The 9,929-nt window shown below is 40.6% G+C and overlaps 1 protein-coding gene and 1 non-coding gene across 2 annotated transcripts; both read right to left on the reverse strand.

The window, feature by feature from the left end:
- Positions 1-678: 678 nt before the first annotated feature.
- trnar-ucu (transfer RNA arginine (anticodon UCU)) lies at positions 679-752 on the reverse strand. The gene has a single exon. It is a non-coding gene; the product is annotated as a tRNA-Arg (tRNA).
- A 937-nt stretch (positions 753-1,689) lies between these two features.
- On the reverse strand, positions 1,690-6,157 carry LOC117410193 (succinate dehydrogenase cytochrome b560 subunit, mitochondrial). The gene is made up of 6 exons (XM_059020155.1): positions 6,079-6,157; positions 5,341-5,403; positions 4,902-5,003; positions 4,244-4,305; positions 3,296-3,459; positions 1,690-3,047 (listed from the first exon to the last, which is right to left on the reverse strand). The coding sequence occupies exons 1-6, from the start codon at positions 6,093-6,095 to the stop codon at positions 2,943-2,945; spliced, it is 513 nt and encodes a 170-aa protein (XP_058876138.1). The 5' UTR covers positions 6,096-6,157; the 3' UTR covers positions 1,690-2,942.
- Positions 6,158-9,929: the final 3,772 nt, after the last annotated feature.

Genomic DNA, 9,929 nt, shown 5'->3' on the forward strand with positions numbered 1-9,929 from the left:
AAGGACGCGCTGTCCTCACCGCACGCACATGCGCACACGCACACACAGGAGACTGTGTGTTTGTTAGTTCAGGGTTTCTTATATTGCAATAGACAATATTGCTTCATTAATCCTATTATCCAGCCTTCTGGTATGGGCAGCTGGCTCTTTGAGCTAATATAGATAGATAGATAGATAGATAGATAGATAGATAGATTGATTGATTCAAAGATAGAAGTAAAAATGACGTCACGATATATAGAACAGCATTACGTCATGTAAGAATAAATTATGGATTTGAATGTAAACAATAACAAGCAGTTGTCATGCCCGTCAAACACCTAGAAACACCTCTAATGTTTTGATTCAAACACGGGCTCCCTTAAGAAAGATACGTACGACATATCGAAACGCTGGATAGATAGATAGATAGATAGATAGATAGATAGACAGACAGAAAGACAGATAGACAGAAAAAAAAATAAAAATCGACTAAGCCTTTTGTCTGTGTGTGTGTATATATATATATATATATATATATATATATATATATATATATATATATATATATATATATATATATATATATATATATATATAAATGAGCGTTTACTTAGGTTCAAAAAAATATGAGATTTATTTATTTTGGGGCGAGGATTTAGATTTTTTTTTTTTAAAAAAAAAACATATCCCATGAGTCATCTCTGCCGGGACTCGAACCCGGATCCTCTGGATTAGAAGTCCAGCGCGCTATTCCATTGCGCCACAGAGACGGAGCCGACAGAGCATCCTCAAAATCCATCTGTATAGATTCCTCCCAGCATCAGCATCTTCATAGCGTCACAATGTGGAAACTGGCATTCAGTGTCCGCCATTGTGGCTCTAGCGCCTCATAGACTATTGCAGGCGGCTGACTCCCTAGGGGAGCCACAATGGCGTCAGTTGCGTGTATTTATATATATATGCCGCTGCGTGGCAGCATCAGGACCAACCAGCGTCGGCTCACACACAGAACGTTGCTGAGCCTTCCACAGGAAACCGTCCCGCGGGGGATAAAGGAATTTATCCGTGAAGGATTCTTTCACGTGAAAATATGCGCATTTGCATTCTGCAAGATATAATTAATATAGGCTGCCTAACATCGATAAATAACTATATCTATCAATCTATCTATCTCTATAAACTATTTAATTAAACAGAAATTACATTCTCAGATCACTCACACTATCCAAATGAAACCTGCTGAATAAGTTTATACACACCAGCGCTTTGCAGTTTTCCAATATACTATACAAATTTTAAAAAGTGATATTTCGAAACCTAACGAAATACTTACTGTACTACGACTATGGCTTACGGTATACTTTTAGGGATCATTTTTGTAGTTTCTTTTGATTATATGATGTTAAATAAACATTTTTTTAAAATATATTTTCATTTTATCGTATTGTATCTACAATTCTAGACGACTTTTTCACCCGTAACTGAACCGCACTGTGAGCGAGCGATTTCAGCACCGCGGACAGCGACGCCCCCAGCGCTGCAACCCGAGCCCAGACTCCCTCTGGCTGGGGTGGCAAACCCCGTGAGGTGGGGTAGACAGGCAGCCCCCGCATCGCTTCTAAAGAACCCCAACATAGTTTATTAACCCTTTAAAAGCACCAAATTAACTTATTTATGTGGAAAATAAAAAGATCACCACACACAAGCTCTACTGCATTATACTTTTATTATAATCATCAGAATTGGTTCACAAGTGCTTAGGTTATAAAGACGCAGGCAGACCAAAATACAATCTAGAACACATTTTTTTCTGTTGAGCGTTAACAGCTTCAGATGTCTTTAGTAAGACAGACGGAGATCGAGCGAGTTTCTCTCCGGTCTCCTCTAGCGGATCACGTGACGAAGCGGGAGGGGCTACATCCGGTTTCTTTTTTTTTTCTCCAGAGAGACTTACTTACATGGTTAAAAAAAATCTCAAAGTCCCACTTAACAAAAGATATGTATTTTTGTGTGCGTGTGTTGTTCTCATGTGTGTACTGAATAAAGGAGTTCGAAATGACGTCACTTGGTTTGGCATTCTTCAACTCGACAAAAGAAAATAAAACGCAGGACTGAAATTAAACACAAAATGCGTCTGAAGCGATCAACCGTTTAATGACGTACGCACAATCGTTTTGTTTAGGATCACGCGATGTCCCTTTGCAAGCTAATTCTGATCCGACTCCTGTGTATATTTAAAAAAAAAAAAAAAAAAAGTGTTGATTTCGATTTTTTTTTTTCTTCCGCAACTGGTTTCATTAATAATGATTTAAACTCATCATCAATGAGACAAAACCACAGCTACAGTATTATAGGTAGTGAGGGTGGGAGCATTTCAGCTTTACAACAGCCCTCAAATCAGCCCTCAAAACTGATTATAGATAGATAGAGAGGGGGAGAGAGAGAGAGAGAAAGAAAGACAGAGAGAGAGAGACAGAGAGACAGAGACAGAGAGCGAGAGAGACAAAGAGCGAGAGATAGAGAGCGAGAGATAGAGAGCGAGAGATAGAGAGCGAGAGATAGAGAGCGAGAGATAGAGAGCGAGAGATAGAGAGCGAGAGATAGAGAGCGAGAGATAGATCGAGATAGATAGATAGATACACACACCTCATTCAAGTCACAGAAGAGAAAAAAAAAAGTGATCTTCTTTAACTTTTCAGAGAGTCGGCTCAAAATAACTTTAACAGGGACATTGTGACCAAAAACAAAGAGCCTGAAGTAGACAGGATGGATGGATGAGGTGTGTGTGTGTGTGTGTGTGTGTGTGTGCGTGCGTGTGTGTGTGTCTTCATGTTTCATGCTCTACAGCGCTGCCAGTGCAATCGCTGACAGGACAGACAGAGCGATGACGGTGTGTGTGTGTGTGTGTGTGTGTGTGTGTGTGTGTGTGTGTGTGTGTGTGAGTCTTCATGTTTTGTGCTCTACAGCGCTGCCAGTGCGATGGCTGACAGGACAGACAGGGCGATGACTGCGTAGCCCGATCTGTACACCTCAGGCATGCGAAAGCCTTTCCCCAGGTCCCACATCTGGAGAAGAAAAAATAAAAAAAAATACAACCTGTAACCTTTCTGTCACGGCATGCTGACCTCATATGGGGAGGGATATAGTTTTTAATTAAAAAAAAAAAAAAATAATAATTTGATCAGTAATTCTTATCATTATAGGGATGGAAACGAGAGAGAGAGAGAGGCGAGATAGAAAGATGATCAGAAGAGGGAGGGAGTCTCGCTCGCTGGGAGAGAGGGAGGGAGGCTCACTCGCTCGTTCTACTCACCAGATGGCGGATCCCGTTGAAGGAGTGGAACGCCACGGGGAACGCCAGCCCAAACTTGGCAGTGCAAATAAGAGCCGGACCGAGAGACAGGGACTGGATCAGATTGAGATAGGAGGCAAAGTCTCCTGGCAGAACCAGCGCCGAGACAGCAAACACAGCGACACCTGAACCAGAACCAGAACCAGAGAGAGAGAGAGAGAGAGAGAGAGAGAGAGAGAGAGAGAGAGAGAGAGAGAGACAGAGCGAGCAAGAGAGCGAGAGAGCCAGAGAGAGAGAGAGGAGAGAGAGAGAGAGAGAGAGAGAGAGAGCCAGAGCGCGAGGGGGGGAGAGAGAGAGCAAGAGAGAGGAGAGAGAAGGAGAGAGGCAGAGAGAGCGGCAGAGAGAGAGAAGGAGAGAGAAAGCGCGAGAGAGAGAGCGAGCAAGAGAGCCAGAGCACCAGGGGGGGAGAGAGAGAGAAAGAGAGGAGAGAGAGAAGGAGAGAGAGCGGCAGAGAGCAAGAGAGAGAGGAGAGAGGAGAGAGAGCAAAAGAGAGGGCGAGCGAGGGAGAGTGAGAGAGGCAGAAAGCAAGAGAGACAGACAGAGAGAGATAAAGAGAGCAAGAGCAAGTGAGAGAGAGAAAAATCTTTAACACGGGGGAAACCGACATCCCTGAGGCTCCAACCATTCCAGTGGTTTTACTGCAGGCTGGATGTGCAGCTCTGAACAAAAGTTTAGCATCACCTGGAATTTTACAACTGAGACATCATTACAAAAAATAAAAACACTTAAATAACAAATCTGTTACAGTAAACAGGAATACAAAAAGTATTTAGGACAGAGTCGTCCTTCATCAGCCAATATCCAAAACATCCTGAATCATGCTGTATTTATAGGATATAGTTCATTATGTGATTTGTATATCTATAGTGATGTCTGTATTGGGGGGCAGTTTCATTTTCTGTACTGTACCTGCACTCAGACCGACCCCCGTCCCTCTGTGAGTTATTGACATCATCATTGGAACTGACCAGCTGAAACACAGAGACAAGAGATTAGGGAGAGAGAGAAGGGACGCTGGGGTCTTACTGCGTTCTAGTAAGAGATTAGGGAGAGAGAGAAGGGACGCTGGGGTCTTACTGCGTTCTAGTAAGAGATTAGGGAGAGAGAGAAGGGCCGATGGGGTCTTACTGCGTTCTAGTAAGAGATTAGAGAGAGAGAGAAGGGCCGATGGGGTCTTACTGCGTTCCAGTAAGAGATTAGGGAGAGAGAGAAGGGCCGATGGGGTCTTACTGCGCTCTAGTAAGAGATTCGGGAGAGACAGAAGGGCCGATGGGGTCTTACTGCGCTCTAGTAAGAGATTAGGGAGAGAGAGAAGGGACACTGGGGTCTTACTGCGTTCTAGTAAGAGATTAGGGAGAGACAGAAGGGACGCTGGGGTCTTACTGCGTTCTAGTAAGAGATTCGGGAGAGACAGAAGGGCCGATGGGGTCTTACTGCGTTCTAGTAAGAGATTAGGGAGAGAGAGAAGGGCTTCTGGGGTCTTACTGAGTTCTAGTAAGAGATTAGGGAGAGAGAGAAGGGACACTGGGGTCTTACTGTGTTCTAGTCAGAAGGATCACTCACTCACCTGTAGATGGTGATATGGGGAGACAGCGGTCTGGCCAAGCGGCTGTTTTTATCCGTCAATTTCTGCATTTGCTCTTTGGCATTTGTTCCCATGGCAACAGCACTGTCACAGGGGGTGGCAGAGGTAGGAGATTAGAACATAAACCACAAGATACACAGATGATAGATAGATAGATAGATAGATAGATAGATAGATAGGATAGATGGGGGGGGGGGGGCACATGAAAGACCAGCAAGAAAATGCATGACAGTTTCATATGAGACAGATGCCACCCACACCACCCATATAAAAATGAATAAAGATTTAAAACACATTCAATGAACGATACATTTACTACATGTCCAAAACTTTTTTTCAGCCCTGTAAAAATAATTCAGGCATGAAAGGGTTCAAACTAAGCATTGATTACGCGGAGACCTTGTTTCGGGCGTGTACTCACTGTCTGTAGAGGAGACAACTCTGGGACCCGGACGATACAGCTGCGCTCCGCTGGACCAAAGATCTGACGAAGAAAGAAAGAATCACAATTATTATTATTAATGTCTCAAACGTATCAAGTCAAATTCTTTCGCAGGAATGGGAATTGATTTTTAAAAATGAATTTAAAACACACACACACACAAATTGATCGGGGCATATGCTTTTTAGTTGAACTGTCTCTATCCTAAAAGCGAGACCTGGACAAACAGCTTGGGCGTTTGTGGCGTCTTTTCCATTTATATAATCGCATCGGAAGCGTGGTTTTTATATAATATCAGCTAGGATTATTAAGAGCAGGTGAGCGCAGATGTTATAAAGTACGATTAGGTCTAGTAGACTTCCCGTGACGGTCGCACGGATGAAACACTGAACTAAAAACAACACGTACATGTTCTGAAAAGTTATTTATCGTATTAAAACGGCACCACAGCTTAAAAAGGGTCATTATATATAAGTAAAATATCTGCCTTGTTGCGTAGGGAACGTTTTGAGGACAAAACGATCACAGATTAAAGTCCTTGTGATAAAATTTCGACACAACTTCACACCATATTTACAAGGACGATATCTTTGAAAAGACCTCGACGCGGGCTTTAAAACCGCGTCGCGATCTTAAATTACACAAACAGGCGCTTATTTGAACAACAGCTTCGCCACAAATTGTAAATAATTGTAAATAATTTGCTTCAACACTGACCTCAACAACAGCGCCATTTTGACGACCCTTCAATTCAAAACAGGAACTTCCGTCACCCGTCCTTAGCAACGCTGCTATGTATCCAAGTATGACGTCATTTATTTTTATTGGGATAAATACTTTTGTTTCGTTGCTTTTTTAAATTTAATTACATTTCATTTTTTTTAAAAAATGTGTCCATATTTTCAAATACATTTCGCGTATCTATCTTATAGCAAAACAATAATTAATTTGAGTGAAAAATATTTAAAAAAATAAAACCGCCATCTTTGGTACTGGCATTAGTGTTCTACACTACTATTATTATTATTATTATTATTATTATTATTATTATTATTATTATTATTATTGGTGGCGTGAGAGTAGCATCTCATGTGAAACTTATTTTTTTGTCTTTGTTTTTTTGGGAGGAGGGAACGGTGGATTCCCTTTAAAAGACGTTGTCTAACGTTTATACGTTTGAAGTTGATATCGCCATATTAAGTGTGGTCACCTTCCATTTCTCGCTATGGCATTTTTCTATATTGGACGCTAGATAGCAGTCAAGTATAAAGATTAAGACAAAACAGCTTCTCCTGCTTGCCTGGGTTATAGACAGCTGTCTTAATGTATACAGCTATACGCTTGTGTGTTTTTGTCAATTAACAATTACGAGAACAGCATTTATTTAGTGGAGTGCGAGTTTTTAATTCAGGTGCTAAGTAAAGTATGGGCGATACTAAAAAAAAACTGAATCTCCTTCTCTTGGTTACAGTTTTAACTCGTAAAAATAGTGATGGACACAAAATATATTATTATTATTATTATTATATTTCTTAGCAGACGCCCTTATCCAGGGCGACTTACAATTGTTACAAGATATCACATTATTATTATTATTATTATTATTATTATTATTATTATTATTATTATTATTTATTTCTTAGCCGACGCCCTTATCCAGGGCGACTTACAATTGTTACAAAATAACACCTTATTTTTACAGACAATTCCCCATTTATACAGTTGGTTTTTTTTTACTGGAGCAATCTAGGTAAAGTACCTTGCTCAAGGGTACAGTAGCAGTGTCCCCCACCTGGGATTGAACCCACGACCCTCCGGTCAAGAGAATTCTGTGCCCGGGGCTAGAATTCTGTGTCCCTGAGCTAGAATTATTTTGTAGAATCTCCCTCCACGATTTTCCTCAGCACGGTTATACAGCCTCACTGTGAACCATCTGCAACGAGGCGGAGAACCTTTACAGAAAACCAGCTAACAAAGAAAACAGTTAACCGATTGCGTGTGTGTGTGTTTTTTTGCCAGCATTTTATTATTATTTTGTTTTTAAAATGTGTTTTACAGAAGCGCTCCCCCTAGTGGTCAAAACCAAGCACAACATCGTTACGCCCATCCGTTTATTTTAATGCATGTAAAAATTAAATAAATAAATGAATAAATAAATAAATAAATAAATAAATAAATAAATAAATAAATAACTACACTTTGTCTTAACGCGATCGTATCTAACGTAATCTAATGCAATAATACATTGCAACATCTCTCAATCGATTTAACCCAATATATATATATAGATTCACACAAATTATACAGCAACTTCTGCTCGGAGCTCAGCCGTTCTGTTGTTACTTAGTAACCAAACGGTAGATAAACCAAACAAACACACACACATCAATAACTTTCAAGGCGTGTTACTGCAGTACTGATAACGGCGCTGCTGGGTGGTACGTCCGTGTAATAATTATAATCATGAGAATAGAACTCTTTGTTCACGTCATCAATATTCATTCGGAAGCTCAATTATTACCTCATAACTCAGCACAGCGGTGCGTTTACCCCCCCGCCCCCCCCTGAAAAAATAACAAACGGCTTACAAACAAAATAATAAACAGCAATGACTTTTTTTCACCATTTAGAATGCGCGCATTTATCGGAACACGCCGCCCGTGGGTTCTGTCGTTTTGATTTGTCGGGCGTGTGAAATCAAAACCAGTGGAACTGGAAATCTGGGGGAAAATTTGTCGGGCGATTGTATAATGGACGACTTGAATAGGCCGCACATGCAATTAATTTCAAACAGTCAGAGAAAAGGAGCCACACGCGGTCAAACACAGGAGACTTTTTTAGAAGCTGTTTAAGACGCCTGATTAAAGCACAAAACGGTCTCACACTTTCACACACAGGAGCGCCTGTTGTTTCTATATCACTGATTACTGAGCGGAGATTGAAATTCTCACCCCCGGAGGTGTTTTCATGCAGGTAGGGTATATAAAGGACATCGATGACACATCTGGAGGTGTGCTGAGACATTTGCACACGGCTGCTTTTAATAAAAAAAAAAAAAAAATTAACCTAGGGTTACCATGTGGCTCCAGATTAACCGGACGCTGTGAGACAGAACGGGATTTCAAACTTGCCCCTAAATTGAAATAAATGAAGGTGTAAATGAACCATCCTTAGCTACAATTAATAATGGTGCCTAAATACCCGCATGCGCGTCAAATAATTGTATTATACCAAGAATGAATTGCAGCCAGTCGCTATTTTTTTCTGTTTGTTAAAATTCAATCGCCCATATTATTCTGTAAATACAATCGCATCATCATCTCGATGCTCTATCGATAAATTAGCTATTCGTTCATTAAGATCTGATCAGAAGCAGCTGATCAGTGTGACTTGTTTGCTGCGCCCAAGCAATTCCATCACAGCAGGATTAAACTCCTCTGTTTGTATCCTGGGACACTATCACCCTTCATGTAAATGTGCTTTATTTTGCTCTTATCTGCCCCCTATTTTACTGCATTTAATCCTGTACTTCAGAATACTGTAATCTGCCAAGTGTTTAACCTGTAGTACTTTGTATTTAATCACATCCTGATGTAACTATCACTATTTAATCATATCCTGATGTCACTATCACTATTATCTGCTGTATTATTGAATTGTGGTTTGTCACACTTGTACTTTGCTTGAACAAAAGTTATTGTATTTCTTGCTCTTATTGTATTACTTGTATTGTAACACTTGAAATGTATTTGCTTACGATTGTAAGTCGCCCTGGATAAGGGCGTCTGCTAAGAAATAAATAATAATAATAATAATAATAATAATAATAATAATAATAATAATAATCTCAGCAAAGATGGAGCTCATTTATACGTGAATTACTTTCAATTTAGGGGGGATTTTGAAATTCCGGTCTGTCTCAAAGCGTCCGGTTAATCTGGAGCCGTATGGTAACCCTATTGAACCCATAAAGGTATTTTATTAACGGGTATACGCCGTGGGTTCAAAGCATACGTTATTGTAAAGATGTTTTTTTAAAAAATCTCGGTCGTAAGCAAATAATTCAAACAACGCTGCCCTTTGCTCTTTGGAGGGAGGTGGTTCTGTTGCCTAAACTGGGCTCGTATTGTCCTGGAATCAGAAAAAAAGCGTCTTTTACAAAGAAGCTGTTGTACGGAGGAAGGTTTTTCACTGCTGGGTGTCAGTGGGTACAAAGCCCGCACTGTTCAGACCAGCATTCTCAGCGTTTCTAATAAGCCCTGGTGTTAAGATATGCCAGGGCACATGGGTGTGAATGCACGTGGGTTCACCCCATCGCTTGCATTACACGCGGCCGAAAAAACAACTTCGTTTGTATTCTGCAATGCCGCTTTTAAATCGAAACGTACAGCTGCTATGTAGAATAAAAAAAATTAAAGAAAATCAGCACATATCAACGTTAAAACGTAACAATGATCACGTAATGGCGTAATAATTACCTCGTGAAAAAACTGAAATCATTATGACGTGCTGGTTTTTATTTTTTGCTCGGTGTATGGCGGCTATACGCTTCTGTAGGTTGGCATATC

The sequence above is a fragment of the Acipenser ruthenus genome, unplaced genomic scaffold (genome assembly GCF_902713425.1).
Source record: "Acipenser ruthenus unplaced genomic scaffold, fAciRut3.2 maternal haplotype, whole genome shotgun sequence".
NCBI lineage: Eukaryota > Metazoa > Chordata > Actinopteri > Acipenseriformes > Acipenseridae > Acipenser > Acipenser ruthenus.